Here is a 16,963-nt window from a genome sequence, read left to right as displayed (position 1 = left end):
CATTAGCCCAAGCTTTTTGCAGTGGCTAATTGCACCCTAGCTCCTAAAATATGCTACTTAATAATAATAATAATAATAATAATACTATTTATTGTCACAAGTAGGCTTACATTAACACTGCAATGAAGTTACTGTGAAAAGCCCCTAGTCGCCACATTCCGGCACCTGTTCTGGTACACAGAGGGAGAATTCAGAATGTCCAATTCACCTAACAAGCACGTCTTTCAGGACTTGTAGGAGGAAACCAGAGCCCCCAGAGGAAACCCATGCAGACTCTGGGAGAACATGCAGACTCCACACAGACAGTGACTCAAGCCAGGAATCGAACCTGGGACCCTGGCACAGTGAAGCAACAGTGCTAACCACTGTGCTACCGTGCCACCTATAGCAGCATTACAGGCTCACGTGATGTCAAAATTATTCTTCTCTGTTGACCTGCAAAACATGACAGCATCTTTCCCTTTTAAAAAAAAATCTGTCTGTTATAAAAATCAAAAACTTTGCAGCTGGAGATGAATTTTTCTTTTACTGGGAATTGAACATTCATCCTGGGATATTGAAAAAAATTCCTGAATTTGATCGTCAAGAGTTACTTGCCTTTCAAACTAGTATTTATTTTAAAACTGTCAAGAGCCCGCTGCTGTTACCTGAGTGTCTCAAAGTCCCAAAGGATAACTTGAATCACTGTTTTTTAGTGGTGTACTTTTGTTTGGAATAATGTGAGGAACCGTGTACAGCCCAGGGAGGATTCAGTCCAGTCATTGTGGTATCAATTAATAAACAATATTTATTAAAGTAAAAGAAAAGAAAATAACGACAAAAAACTGATATACACTATGACACTTAAGTATATTAATAACTAAACAAACTGTTTTATCTGAAGTTACCTCTTGTTATCAAAATATATCCACGTTCCCTGAACTCACTTCCCAAGCAACATCCAATTTTAGTCACTCTACAGGTGAAAACTGTTAACAGTTACCACACAATGCCACTTAGGTGACCAAGTCTGGGAAAATGTCTCTTCCTGGTTCAACAAAGGCACAAACTGCATATTTTAGAGGATAATATCTGTAATCTGCCATGGATCTAAATGTTAGCTGGGACAGGCCTCCATGGCTCAGATCACAAAGGGAACTGGCTTGTGTGACTGTTGGATGGAGAACTAGTCTGCTTCCCCAATGATGATGTTAGCCGTTACACTGATCAGTCTCTTTGATAATCCCTTCTGTGGATTCTACTGTCCAGTTCTCTCAAATTCCTTGCCTTTAGAAGTTAGATATGGTGCTGCCTCACAGCGCCAGGGACCCGGGGTCAATTCCAACCTTGAGTCTGTGTGGAGTTTGCACGTTCTTCCCGTGTCAGCGTGGGTTTCCTCCGGGTGCTCCGGTATCCTCCCACAGTCCAAAGATGTGTAGTTTAGGTGGATTCGATATGCTAAATAGCCCTTAGTGTCCAGGGATGTGCGGGTTAGGGTGGGAGCCTTGTTAGGATGCTCTTTCAGAGGGTCGGTGCAGTCCCAATGGGCTGAATGGCCTACTTCTGCAGTGGTTCTATGGATAGCCCCCTGGTCTCTGGTAAACAATGTTTCTGATCTAGCCATTCACACCGCAATGTCTCTAAAATCCTGCTAATCTTGTTACTTTTCTGTTATTTTATTTTCATCTCAAATTCACTGTTAATCTTGTTAACTTCCCACATTCCTGACAAGAAACATTGTGGGTTTTTTGTAACTGGATTCACTGGAGATTGTTGAATGACAGAATGAAGGAAAATCAAAAATGCAGGGGACCGGATTCTCCGCTTCTGCGGCTAATTGTAGACGGAGAATCCGTGGACTTCTACAACAGAAAAATCGGCGCAGCATCTGCACCAATTCCGCTACCAGTGAGGGGCTAGCACCAACGGCGCTTGGAACACCATCGAACCCCATGCAAAATGGAGAGAACTTGCCAGGTCCGTGATGAACACTCGCAGGGCTGAGATACTGCAGCCACGCATGAACAATACACTCCCCACACACACACACACACACACACACACACTGATTGAGGCCGAATAGATTGGACAGGTTGTGCTGGAGTGCCCATACAGCTGATGGGTCGACTGGGGCCAGAGGGTACCCGGGGAGTGACCTAAACAACCCAGGGGACCAGGTTTAAAGCAGGCTGTTGGCAGCATGCGCAGCTGCATGACTCGTAATGGTGTTGAGTACCCATCCACCCCGCGCCACAGCCCATCTTCTGGCCACCCCTACTACCCCCCAGGCCCTGGCAGAAGCCCCCCAGCCTGCGGCAAGACTGTCGGCGAAGTATGGCAATGCTGGACACTGTCCGTATGCTCGCTCTCTCTCTTCCCAGGTTCACGATTTCCGGGAGCGCACGTGGACCGTGCTTGACCCTACAGAGGCGGAGAAGCGGGTGGGCCCACTAATGATATGCAAACGGTGTTTAGACTACGCGCCGTGTGAGTCGCATTGACGCCGTTTTCGAGGAGACGGAGCATCGCGATTCGGCATCAAACCGGTGCCTGCCGTGATTTTGGCGTCGGGAGCTATTCTCTGCCCGATCGCACGCCCTGATCTCGCCGTCAGCTAACGGACAATTCTGCCCAGGGTATTTCTTAAATAGTGAGAGATTGGAACGTGTAGATTTTCAAAGGAACCTGGGTGTCCTTGTTCATAAGCCAATGAAAACTGATATGCAGATGAAGTAAGCAAATAGGTAGGCAAATGGTATGTGGTACTATTATTGCAAGAGGATTTGAGGACAGGAGTAGTGAAATTTTGCTGCAGCTGTACAGAGCACCGGCAAGACTGCATCTGGAGTATTGTGTACAGTTTTGGTCTCCTTGCCTAAGGAAAGAGGTACTTGCCATTGAGGGAGTGCAACAAAAGGTCACTAGACTGATCCCTGGATTGAGGATTTTGTCCTATTAGGGGAGATTGAGCAGACTGAGCCTATAATCTCGATGTTAGAAGAATGAGAGCTGACTTCCATGAAGCGCATAAAGTTCTTACAGGGCTCGAAGGATACAGGAAGGATGTTTCAGCTGGCTGGTGGTTCTAGAACTAGGGGATACAATCTCAGAACAAGGGATAGACCATTCAGGACTGAGATGAGGAGAAATTTCTTCATGCAGAGAATGTTGCATCTTTCGAATTCTCTAGTGCAGAAGGCTTTGGAGGCTTAAGTCATTGAATATATTCAAGACAGATCGATAAATTTCCAGATATTAAAGATGTCAAGGGATATGGGGATAGTGCGGGAAAACGGCATCGAACAGGGTCAGCCATGATCCAGTTGAAAGGTGGAGCAGACCCCAGGAGCCAAATAACAATTTTGTAATCGTGGGGGGGTCGTGGGGTAGAAAATACTGTGGAGGGGGGTGTCAGTAAGTCTTCACTATTCCTGTCCTCAAATTCTCTTGGGATAACACTGTAACATACATTTACCTTCCTAACTACTTGCTGAATCTGTCCGTTAACTTTCAGTGGCTTATGAACAAGGACATCCAGATTCCTTTGGACAGTGGCGGGGGATCTGTGTGGATGTTTAAAATAGTTAGCAATTTAACCTTTTTGGATGGTTCGCAGCGCATTTGTCCAGGGGAAATTAGCGCTTCTGGACAATTCCTGTGCAAGTGCTTACCTAGGAAATCCGAGAGGGATTCTCCAATGCATCTTTGGGGTAGCCCCACCCCCAATCCAACGCCTGAAAGTTACGGCCCTTTGAACACCTCTGTCAAACCTCTCCTCACCCTCTCTTTAAGGAGAACAATTCCTGAGTCAGGTTGTGGGTTCAATCCCTGCTATAGGAGAAGCCGAGGCTGATGCATCAATGAGGTACTGAGGTGTGTATTATGAAGAATTAAACCTATTCAGCTGGATATAAGGGGCGTCATTCTCCGACCCCCCCGCCGGGTCGGAGAATGGCCATTGGCCGCCGTGAATCCCGCCCGCGCCGAAGTCTCCAGTACCGGAGATTGGGCGGGGGCGGGAATCGGGCCGCGCCGGTTGCCGGGACCCCCCCCCCCCCCCCCCCCCCCCCCCCCGCTCAATTCTCCGGCCCAGGTGGGCCGAAGTCCCACCCAGAAATTGCCTGTCCCGCCGGCGTAAATTAAACCTGGTATTTACCGGCGGGACAAGGTGGCGTGGCCGGGGTCCTGGGGGGGGGCGGCGCGGGGCGATCTGACCCCGGGGGGTGCCCCCACGGTGGCCTGGCCCGCGATCGGGGCCCACCGATCCGTGGGCAGGCCTGTGCCGTGGGGGCACTCTTTCCCTTCCGCCTCCGCCACGGCCTCCACCATGGCGGAGGCAGAAGAGACTCTCCCCACTGCGCATGCGCAGGAAACTGTCAGCGGCCGCTGAAGCTCCCGCGCAGCATTTCCGCGCCAGCTGGCAGGGCAACAAACGCCATTTCCGCCAGCTGGCGGGGCGGAAATCCATCCGGCGTCGGCCTAGCCCCTCAATGTCGGGGCTAGGCCGCCAAAGATGCGGAGCATTCCGCACCTTTGGGGCGGCGCGATGCCCGTCTGATTGGCGCCGATTTGGGTGCCAGTTGGCGGACATTGCACCGTTGGGGGAGAATTTCGCCCAAGGTTCTTGGTACTATTCAAAGAGTGGGGAATCCTATATGTCCAGGTAAAAGAACATCGGAGTGAGAATAGACAATTTGCTCCCTTGAGCCTGCACCACCATGCTGATGTGATTGTGGCCGTAACTCCACATTCCACCTGCCCTCATAACCTTTAATTCCCCTGCAGATCAAAAATCAGTCAAATTCAGTCTTGAATATATTCAGTGACCATAGTTGCTACACATCTCTCGGTAACATCACCAAAAAGACCGATTAATTGGTTATTTTGCCCAATCCTCTTTATGGATCTTGCTGAATGCAAATTGGCTCCTGCATTTGCTTACAGGGTAACAATTGCTGTACTCCAAAAGCACAAGTGGCAAACCCAAAGGACATGAAAGATGCTATATAAATGCAAGTTTTAGTTATTTTCATTTGTTCAGGTGCTTCCCCCTTTTATCAGAACTTTATCCACTGCCATTGGTGTTCTGTATGTCTGCTTTTCTTTATCATAACTTTGAGCCCGCATACTAAAACATTTTGAGATATAATTCTGGATCTTTAATTAATGAATTGCATCCAGTTTGTAATTAATGCACTGGAAAGTCAGAAGAATGTTGGGCTTTTGGCTACGTGGCTGTCCAATAAAGAAGGCTGGCGGGGTGGGGGGGACACAGAATAGAACTGAGACCTCACAAAAGTGCTCTCCTTGACAATTCCTCACTTTCAGGCATGCGCAAACGTCTTCCGCTGTGAGCTTGAACTATGTTCAGTCTCCTATAAGTTCTTTGCAAACTCCTCTCTGGCATGTTTGCTTCCAGATCAAAAGATGGCACAGAAAACATTCATCCTGGAATGGAGAATTAGATCACCAGTTAAATGAGGAAATGAAATGAAAATCGCTTATTGTCACAAGTAGGCTTCAAATTAAGTTACTGCGAAAAGCCCCTAGTAATTGTAAGAAGGAGGAAAAGGCTGTCACGACTACATTTGCAACAGAATGTAGGAGGTTCAGTTCAAAGTAATGCCTTGTTACCTCTAGACTTAAAAGTTCCAACACACACCTTGCTGATCTCTGTAAATTTGAGGTCATCCATAATTCTGCTGCCCATGTGTTAACTCACAGGAAATCCAGTTCCCCTGTCACTCCTGTGCTTGATGACGTACATTGGCTCCCGGTAAAGTAAGCCTTGATTTTTAAATTCTTACCTTGTTTTCAGATCCCTCCATGGATATACCCCTCCCTATGTCTATAATGTCCTCCATCTGGGATATTTGCGCGTCTGGCCTCTTGTGCATTCCCGATCATAATTGCTCTACATTTGGTGACTTGGCACCAAGCTTTGGAGTTGTCTCCCTATCTCTACCTCCTTTTTGTTGGAAAATATTTTTATTGGTATTTCAATTATCAGTTACAGAATTTTTAAAAAGAGTCATAGAATCTGTGCAGAAAGAGGCCATTCGGCCCATTCGAGTCTACACTAGCCCCTGAAAGAGCACCCTTCCTAAGCCCACACCTCCACCCTATCCCCGTAACCCAGCTACCTCACCTAACCTTTGGACACTACTGGACAATTAGGGTGACCAATCAACCTAGCCTGCACATCTTTGGACTGTGGGAGAAAACCAAAGCATCCGGAGGAAACCCACGCAGACACGGGGAGAACATGCAGACTCCGCACAAACAGTAACCCAATCCGGGAATCAAACCTGGCATCCCCGCGCTGGGAAGTGCCACCCAGAAGAAAAAGAGCTGGGGTTTCATACGTAGAGTGTGTTATGGGCCAGGGCTTAGAAACTCCAAAGTATATTATGAAGTTCACCTGACCTATAACCTTTATGTTGAATTTGGCTAGGATGAGCACAAAAGCCTTCGCTTCAGGTGTGAGTCATCAGATTTCCTGGGCGCTTTGATCAAAACAAGGTTTATTCTAAGAATGGATAGTTAGCATATATATCTTGATATATTTATATAAACACAGCAAGAATTTTTTTTATCAATTACAAACATAAAGACAGCACAACAGCTACAGTAATCTATGTATATAACACTTAATGAATACCCGCTTAGCTGTTCCAATTCAATAACACAATCCAATAAACCAAAATCCCTTTCAAGGGTGTGGCCCAGCACACTGTATTCTCACTTGACTGGGACTGGCCCTTTCCCTGAGACTCTGTTCCTGTTTCAACCAGCAGTTTCAAACTCCTTCCCGAAAACAACTCTACCTTTAAAAATTAACAAGGCAGTTTGCCACAACCATGTGCTTTTCACTGGAACAGCTTTTAAAATGAAAAGAGAGAAAAATAGGGAAAACACTTCTTTCCCCTTCTACAGTCCAAAGCAACCAAACGAAAACTGAAACCAAAAAAAACCCTCGCCTGACAGCCACAGTCCAGCTCCACCCACAAAATGATATCACTGAAGCTGTGCTACAAGTCACATGATAAGAGACCAAACCTTTCTTAAAGGGACACTCGCATGACAAGTGTCATACAACGGCAAAGAAAAAAGCTGTACATGGATCTGACCAACCGGCCTCAGGCCCTTCATTGTCACTATAGTCGCGACTGTGGCTTTACCGCTGGATAATATTTACATTTTTACAACAATGTTTGATTTTCAGAACGGTTTGTCGGGTTCCGCTGGGGCCCCTGTCATTCGGATCTCTACCTCTTTTGAGATGCCTCTTTGACCAGGTGTTTGGTCATTTGACCTAATTGCTTCTGGTCATTTGACCTAATATCATCATATGTGATTTGTTGTCATGCTTTGTTGTGTAATACTCTTGTGAAGCGCCTTGGGATATTTCATTATATTAAAAGTGTTATACAAATATAAGTTATTAAGTTTCACCCTGACCTGATAGACAAATGTTGGAAGTTCTGTGGTCAAAATTATTGATTGGTGCATACCTTCTGGCCTCCCACTGGTTTGTTAGGGACTGCAATCCAAAATGCCATAGGAACTATGCCGTGCTGTTTAATTCAAGTAACTGGGTTTACTCGCTGTAGAACAAATATTTGTTAAAAAATACGCACATTGCATTGTAGCACAATGTTTTCCTCTAACTATACACTGAATTCAAAAAGTGTTTGCACCTCTTGCAGAGAATCAATTTTTAAAAAATGCATAGCTAGGGGCAGCACGGTGGCACAGTGGGTAGCACTACTGCCTGTTGGTGCCGAGGACTCTGATTCAATCCCGGCTCTGGGACACTGTCCATGTGGAGTTTGCACATTCTTCCTATGTTTGCATGGGTTTCGCCCCCATAACCCAAGGATGTGCAGGGTAGGTGGATTGGCCACGCTAAATTAATTGCCCCTTAATTGAAAAAAAAAAATGGGTACTCTAAATTATATATATTTTTTTAATGCATAGCTTAACACACACGATGCAGCCAAATACAAAAATTAATATTCCCCATCTCTTCACCACCCACCCAACCTCAACCCCCAGCTTGGCTTGCCCACACTAGTCAAATATGGCAGTCTCCTCCGCATATACCAATCAGAAAGAGGGATATACAGACCCAGCATGGAACCCAGGAAGTAACAAGCAATCTGGAGCCAATGCCTGGATCCCCACATGACCTAAGCACCACATGGACTATTGCCTGAGAGAAGCAAACAGAAACCACAAAATAATATCTCCTTCCTAATGTGTCACAAAGGCTGGTAACCCAATCTTACAAAGCTCATTGTCACATCTGTAAAACCTTTAATCCTCCTACGTAATACCAAACCCCAAAGTCTGCCATAAAGCTACCTCGACCTTCCCCTTGACACTGTGCATGTATTTGGAACAGCACATTGTATACAGACTACCCTAATGTATTCCTTTAGTTATCTCATGTCCTGTTCTACAATGCCTTCATAAAATGTGTTTCTATCTTTTCCTTGAAGAAAATTGATTTAAAAAAAATAATTGTACCTAACTTTCAAAACATTTCCATAGCTTGACCCCTGACTGCAGCATATATAACCAATTAAATTTGTTGACCCAATCAGAGATTCTTCAGTTATGTAGCATTTGAATATCAACTCTCGTCCCTAAACTCGATAAATAAAAAATCTGGCATGTCTATATCCAACCATTGTTCATTTTTCAATTGGTGAACTGTAAAGCCTTGATGCCTATCTGGTGCCCCAACCTGAATTGGATGGAGGGCTGTGACCTTTGGAAGGGTGTTGCTTGCTTCTGGGGTCTAACAGGTTGTGTACCGCTGGCTCAGCTGGATTATTCATCTCCCTCTTATCTATCCATCTCATAATTATACATTCTGATTTATTTTATTGATGGTGCAGTTTATATAGAAAATAAGACACACAGGTGAAGTCACATCCTTTTAAATAAAAGGACACCATGAAGGAATGTACAATCTGCACTTTTAAATGTGAATTTCACTGAAGGCATGAAGTTAGATTTGCATCCTCGGAGTAAATCTGTGCAAAATTAGTGAAGCACTAATACAAAGATAAATCCTTAAAACTGGTACATTTGGTATGTTTAACAGGATGTCATTTTCTGCATTTTATTATTCAGGTCTGTAAACAGATTTGGCTGGGATTGTATGATGACAGATCATCAGTTTATCCAGATTTCAGAAATCCTCAGAAAGTCAAGGATTTCCTGCAGGAAAAATACGAGAAGAAAAGATGGTAAATGTTAAATCTCTGGTTGTTTATGTGGCCTGGTTAAACAGTGAGATGTACCAGTCATTCCCTTGTGATATTCACTCAAAGCAAATTCAGCTCATCCGCTGTCACACCTTGGTTCAAAATCTATAAGTAGAACATGAAAGCATGAAAGGATTGTGCACGTTCATGCCAATGTCACAAGGCAGTGAGCTTTGTGTTAATAATGCAGGGAAGCGCATAAGGAAGTACAACATGCAAGACAAAGCACCATGATGGCAGGGAGAAAGTGGAACGGGAGGTACATATAGGATGTTATAAAATGGGAAATGTAGAACTTTTACGGAATGACACAAAGCCTGGAAGTAAGTAGGGAGATGCTTTGGGGGGAAAAAGGAAATATGAAGACATAAAAAGTGTCAGCGCACTCTTTTTAGTGTCATGTAAAAACAGAGGAGGTGCATAGAGAATGGCGAGATGTATGATGAGGTGTGCCATGTGGAAGATGAAGAACTGTCATGGAGAAGGAATGGGAGCTAACAGACATGACTTCTGATGGTATGTTATGGCCCAGTGAACAAAGTAGAAGTCGAGTTGTAGGCCTGTTGTGAATTAAGGTTATTCTATTTGGGGACATTTCCATGAGAATCCCCAAATAATGAAAGCATTGTTCATGCAGTGTCAACTTTCCAATATTAATAGCCATATAGGAAATAATCTGATCTGGTCAGCGTGATGTGCAATGGTGGTTCACTTTGGATTCCTACGGCTGTTATGTCTGGAACATAAATTTTATTATTTTTAATTATTCAGTAGCTCAAAGATTCTAACCCAGAATCCTTTAACTTTAGGACCTCCAAAACAGATGACCTAAAGTACCTTGGCTTTCAGCACATCTCCACAGGTACCACTTTGTCATAATCCCACTTTAATTACTGTAATGGGTGTGACGGAGGCACTATTAAGAATCTTAAATTGGAGTAAACAGAAGTGATCATAATTGTTAAATAATAAATGCTTTTGCATAACATTCTATCTCTCACACATAGCCTTTATCTGCTGGCCCTTTGCACATTTTCAGAACTTGATCCTAAATCTTTAGGACTACATTTATTAAAGAATTGATGTGTCGGAAGTTGCAGCAGGGTGAAGGGATTGTAAAGTATGAATCTGGAAGATCCATTGCAGTTAAATTAGTCAGAATAATCTTCACCATAAGGCTGAGCTTGCTATTGTTGCAGTCCAGCTAGCTGATTATCTGACATGTAATGAAAGATATCAAGGAAACCAAAATTATTTCCTGGGTCAACCTTGCTAACGTATCTGATAATTTGTTGGCATGTGTTCAAGTGCAGACCTCCAGATTTAATTACATTGTCTTTCACTTCAGTAATGTAGGAATAAAACCAAAGGAGTAACCAAAGGACACATGAAATTTTGCAGTAGGGAAAATGTCATGCCAAGGTGCCCATTAGTCCATCATTAACAAAAGGGTTACATTCCCATTCTGGAATTGGATGTAAATAAATGGGAGTAAGACCATCAGTTTTTCAGTCAGCATGTGTTCAGATAGGGTGGGTGAAGCTGGTAGATAAGGGTAATCGTGTTGGATGAGAGGGTGTGGAACACAGGAGAAGTTACGCCATACAGGATTGGTTGGAGCCAACAATTGAGGGGTGGGGGTGCATCTGGCACCTAGGAAAACGAGAATGTGGAAGCTTTAATCCTCTTAACCTTTCCTGCTGCATGGTGAGAAATTATCACATTTTATTTCAAAATAGTATTTCGTCTCGCTTTGGAAAGGAGGACCATTGTGAATGTAATGCTAAAATGTCAACATCCGCAAAAGTAATTACAATATCAGAAGAAAAAGGTAAGACTCACATGTAGCCCATCGAGGCTCATGTGCAGGACCTGTTCATACCATTTTCATCTCCTATTTTATTGTAAAGCTCATAATCTTGTACTGTTGGTGAAATTTGGGGCATGTGCTTGTCTTTTTTAAATGATTAAATATTTCAACTGAGGTTTACTGTCGGTGGCAACTTCTTCCAGGAGCTAGCAACTCTTGAGACTTGATAAAGTATCCTAAATAAAAGTTGCAGGTTATTTTGCACTCCTCTGCTCTCTGAGGAACCCAGAGTAAATACTCAATATGAGCTATCATTTACTTCTCTCCCTCTCCCTGCTCTCTCCGCTCTCCCCCACCACCTCCGCCCTTGATTTACAGAAACTGGTTTGAAAATGCATATATTGATAAAGTTAGCTGTGATGTAACTTTTAATAAATACTATTGATGGAAAGCGAGGAGTGACTTGAAGATTGTTTTTGCTTCACAACAATCTGAGTGACTAATCCGTATTTTATCATTTTCAATAACAATATTTCTAACTTATTTAAGGATGAAATAAGCTGGGTGTTGTACTAGTAATTTTAGCACTTGCAGATTTATTTACTATCTCCAAGGATTTGATTTAATTTTATTTCCAGTTGGGTGAATTGATATAGTTCAGAATAGTATACACTTACCATGGTGGAAATAAATTAGGTTGTGGTGGACTATAGCTTACTTGTCGCATTACTTCATCCATGAGTTTTCATCAATATCTTTGTGACAATGATGATTTTAATAAAATGGGATAGTTATAAAAGCTAATGGGGTTAGAATAATGGTTTTCTCAAAATTAATAGGAGAAAGCCAATGCCCCTTGCAATGTTCAGATTCATTATTTCAATCAAGTAATCATGACGTTTCTTGTTAAACATCCAATTTTGATGGAACTTCAGAAGGCTAGAGAGTTCAGATTCAGCATTCAGAGCAACAGTGCTGTCCTTGTATCAATGCCAGCCACACTGCCTACACAATTAAAAGTCAGTATTTCTGTGATTTGATTGATCAGGCACTCTGGCATTCCCACATGGTGTAGAAGTAAAATTGAACATACTTTGAGACATCATCTACAAAACTGCACTCTCAGCATATGGGAAGCAAGAGTAGAAAAGTGGTTTGACACTAATATTACTGTGATGGAACCTGTCACTAAAGCCAAGCAGTCCATTATCATTCATTAAATGAGAGATCTGAGTAAGAAAACTCATGCACTTAGAGCCACTCAAAGTAGCGCGGCAATCATTGGCTACAACTTTGCCAGTATATCATTCAACAAGGGAATGTCGGAGTATGTATGAAGGGATCAAAAAGGCCCATCAGCAAAGAAAATGGCTCAATTGAATACTGAGGCAGGGGAAGTAATCACTGACTGTAATAAACAATAGGAAAGATGGGTGAAACACTACCTTGAGTTGTACTCCAGGGACCACACTCACCGAGGAAGTTCTGAACGCCATGGATAGTCTGCCTGCCATGGTGAAATTCGACTAGCTTGGCAAAGCTATTGACTTGCTTGCCATGGGTTAAGTTCCAGGTGATGCCATACTGCCTGAACTCGAGCATTGGAAACTGGCACTCCTGCTGAATCTCGGTCTCTGTTGGTGGGAGGGGGCAGTGCCCCAAAGTATGTGTGATGCAAAGATTGTGAGTCTGCACAAGAACAAAGGTAACCTCAGTGATTGCAATAACTATGAAGACATCTACCAGCTGAATATTTAGGGCAAAGTGTTTGCCTGTGTTCTTGTTCGACTGCCGATTTAGGTGGAACACACCTATTCCAAATCCCACTATGATTTCAAACCTGAAAGATCTACAAAGAACATGATTATTTTCTGTCGGGCAACTGCAAGGGAAATACTGTGAACAAGGCAGACCACAATATATTGTCCTCGTTGATCTCACCAAGCCATTCAATCACGTGAGCAGAGACAGTCTATTCAGCTGCTGGAGAAAATTGGTTGTCCATCAAAGCAACTCCACATGCTCATCTCTTTCCATGACAACATGATGGGTAAGGTCAGCTATGATGGGGTAACATCGGAACATATTGAGATCCACAGTGGGATCAAATAGAGTTGTGTTCTTGTACCAAAACTCTTTGGCCTATCTTTCTCTTTGCTGTTGTCATATGACTTACAGGGTGTCTACTTGGATACCGGAACTGACAGAAGGCTTTTGAGCCTTACTCATCTGAGATTCAACACAAAGGTGCACCAAGTCCTCCTCATAGAGTTGTTCAACGCTGACGATCCCAAGCAGACATTCCATATTGAGGAACACCCTGCATTAGTAAGAACAAGAACAAAGAAATGTACAGCACAGGAACAGGCCCTTCGGCCCTCCAAGCCCGTGCCGACCATGCTGCCCGACTAAACTACAATCTTCTACACTTCCTGGGTCCGTATCCCTCTATTCCCATCCTATTCATGTATTTGTCAAGATGCCCCTTAAATGCCACTATCGTCCCTGCTTCCACCACCTCCTCCGGTAGCGAGTTCCAGGCACCCACTACCCTCTGTGTAACACTTTGCCCTAAATATTCAGCTGGTAGATGTCTTAAGTGGTCATACTCTCTCATGCCTCTAAAGGGTTTGACGATCAGCATCAGGAAGACAAATGTCATGGTCCAGGATATTGAAATACTGCCATCCATCAGCAATGACAATGTGATGCTGGAGGTTGTTGATAGTTCTGCCTATCTAGGCTTCACAAACACCAGCAATCTGTCACTTGATGCTGAAATCAACACACACATTGCAAAAGATGCAGCTGTTGCATCCAAGCTGAGTAAGAGGGTGTGAAACAACAGCAACCCAACTGAGGAAAAAAATACTACAAGTCTACCAAGCCTCTGTCCTCACAGCACACTCTACAGTGACAAGACCTGGACAAATGTGTGCTAGGCAGGAGAAAATTTCCGACTTTGCTGTCTCTGAAGTATCCTCGCCATCTCTTGGAAAGACAAGGTCACCAACTCCGAGATCTTGAAGCATGCTAATTCCATCAGCATACACTCATTACTAAGCTAACAATGTCTGCGCTGGCTTGGCCACAATCATTGGCTGGATGACAGCCATATAACCAAATACCTTTTTGTACGGTGAGCGCGGGTGACCTCCTGGATATCCATCTCTCTGTTACAAGGACACCTGCAAGCGAGAAATTAAAATGGCAGGCATTGACTCTGACAACTGGGCGATAACCTCTGGCAGCTGTGGTCTTTGCAGCCTGACTGTTTGAAAGGACATTGAAAGGGGTGATTAGAAATGAAAAGCTGAACTGGCTGAGAAAAGGGCCCAGAGGCGATCAAATCGTGCACCTTCTCAAAGCACTATCTTCCTCTGCAGCAAATGCAGTGGAGACGGAGAGGGGCCCCGGAGCCACACCAGACTACACTTAACACCGAGTTGACAACCAAGACACAAACTATCATCTTACAAGATGGAAGATGCTACATCCCATTCCCAAGCCCCCAGTTCAACACACCAGAAATGGGGAAAGCTGTCCCTTTTACAGATCAGACCTGCAAGTGATTTTCTTTTAATTTTGTCTCTTCAAAATATTTGGTTAGCTCAGATCTTTGCCCTTCACCAAAGTATGAAACACGTTATACAGTCAAAATCAGACATGGAACTGTGAGCTTTAAATGTATTTCTTCATACTGTTGAGTCACTCCCCTGCCATTGATGCAGGTTATTTTCATTCTAATGGGAAGAGAACTTACCTAAACCACTCCGTGAAATTGCCAGTGGGATTGCTGAGCCATATCTCCATTAGTACAAATCAGTCCCTCTCGAAAGTTCTTTGAAATGTAATGGGAGATACAATCAAAGGTTATAAAACAAAGAATACAAAAATAAATATAAGATAATCAAAATTAGTACATTGCATATCATGCAGCAATGCTATGTTTTGCTGAAATCATAGTAATAACCTAACCACTTGATGAAGACAATTTTATTTCCATCTGTAACAAGGCAGCAGCAGGAACAGCACATCATAAAAGCATGTTGCTACTTGAGGCAAAAAATCTCTTCAATACTTCCATCTTTTAATGTCTGCATTTACTGATATTTTAAAATACACATTCACCTTCATCCCACTCAGCAGAATGTCATACAGAAAATCCACAACATTGCTGTAGCTGATAATTAGTTTTCTTGGTAAATCTTCAAGTGTTGACAATTTGTGTTGTATACTCGTTAGATAACTGGAATCTCGATTGGACTGTTATCAGATTAACAATTTTGCACATAGGCGTATTCATAAATTAATTCTGTAGCATTCTTGAGTACTACGAGTAGTTGAAACACAACTAGAGAATAAAATGGTCTTTCGTTCTTCCAGAGTGCTGCAGAAGCCAGAGCTGAATCATTGTCTTTTTTAAAAAAATATTTAAATTCACCATAGAATTTGCGAATCCTCCCCCAAGAAATTAGTCCTTCCTTTTCTTGATCCCCCTCTCATACCACCTCCAAAACCTCGCACTTTTACCTCCGCCGTAAAAGTGGGTTTACGGCTCGAACCCACGATTCCCCCTAATCGGCATTTCATCCTGACCCGGCCCTCAGCTTAAGGTTTTGCCAAAACTGCCTCCAGATCTTCAAAGTGGCTACCTCCACCGGACTCACCGAATACTTTTCTGGAGCCATCGGGAGTGGCGGCATTGCCATCGTCCGTAACCTCAACCCCCTACACGAGCCCTCCTCCATCTTAACCCATCGGGCCTTTCCCTCCTTAGTCGAGCCCCGCACCTTCTTCACATTCCCTCCCCCGCATATCGCCCTCTCCGCAAGACCACCCTCCTAATCCTGGCTTCTCTCTCTCTCTCTCTCTCTCTCTCTCTCTCTCTCTCTCTCCAACCCCAAGGATAGATGAGGAGATCAATTTGAGAGCAAGGAACACATTAAAAATCACTTTCATCACCTAGTCATTGTCATTATGGCATGGAAGGAGGCCATTCAGCCTATAGAGTCTATGCTGACTCCTTATAGCGCAATCCAATTAGTCCTATTCCCTTGCTCTATCCCTGGAGTTCTGCAAAGTTATTTCCTGCCTACTGTCCTTTTGAAATCACCATCAATCATTTTCACTTCCTACTCATTTGAAGGTAGCAAGTTCCAGGTTGTTCTCACTTGCTGCGTTTTAAAACAAAGTTATTCCTCATGTTTCTCCTGCATCTCAAATTTTGTGTCCCCTAGTCCTTGTACCATCAGCTAATGGGAACAGCTTTTCTTTGTCTACCTTACCTAAATCTGTCATAATCCTGTGCATGAGGTTCCAGGTCCCTCTGTCCTGCACATTCTTTAGAACGGTGCCATTGAATGTGTATTGGCTCTCCCTATCCCTTCTGTCAAAATGCATCATCTTGCGTTTCTTGACATTATCCATCTACAACTTGTCTGCTTATTTTGATAGTCCATCTGTGTCCTCTAACAGTCAGTTGGTATCATCCTCACTGACTGCCCCACCTCCAAATTTGGTATCACAGGCAGACTGTCTGTCACCCCCCTGTTTGAAAAATATCCATTTACGATAACTCGCTGTTTTCTGGCCTTGCGCCAATTTTTTAACAAAGATGACACTGCTTCTCCATGAACCTCAATTTTGTTAACCACCTTTTCATGTACTTTGTCAAAGACTTTCTTAAAATCTATATGGACAACATGCGTTGCTTTCCCTTCACCAACCTTCTCTGGTACTTCATCTAAAAATTCAATTTGTTTAGTCAAGCACGATCTGTCTTTTCTAAATCCATGCTGGCTCTCCTTATTTATCTCCAAACTCTCCCAACTGTCTTGATTTTTTTCTGCTGATTACTGTTACTAAAACCTAGTGCTTATGATAAACTGACCTT

At 43.5% G+C, this 16,963-nt stretch overlaps 1 protein-coding gene across 4 annotated transcripts in view; it reads left to right on the top strand.

Annotated features, from left to right (window-relative positions):
* The window catches only part of LOC140389654 (arf-GAP domain and FG repeat-containing protein 1-like), a 109,839-nt gene that overhangs the window by 28,932 nt on the left and 63,944 nt on the right, over positions 1 to 16,963 (top strand). For all 4 annotated transcript variants that reach the window (XM_072473983.1, XM_072473982.1, XM_072473981.1 and 1 more), the window contains exon 3: positions 9,124 to 9,239. In XM_072473983.1, the coding sequence (XP_072330084.1) occupies positions 9,124 to 9,239 (116 nt within the window). The remainder of the gene's footprint in view (positions 1 to 9,123; positions 9,240 to 16,963) is intronic.

Source organism: Scyliorhinus torazame, chromosome 14, assembly GCF_047496885.1.
Source record: "Scyliorhinus torazame isolate Kashiwa2021f chromosome 14, sScyTor2.1, whole genome shotgun sequence".
Taxonomy (NCBI): domain Eukaryota; kingdom Metazoa; phylum Chordata; class Chondrichthyes; order Carcharhiniformes; family Scyliorhinidae; genus Scyliorhinus; species Scyliorhinus torazame.
Note: the sequence above shows the minus strand (reverse complement) of the source record. Positions and strands in the feature narration are given on the sequence as shown.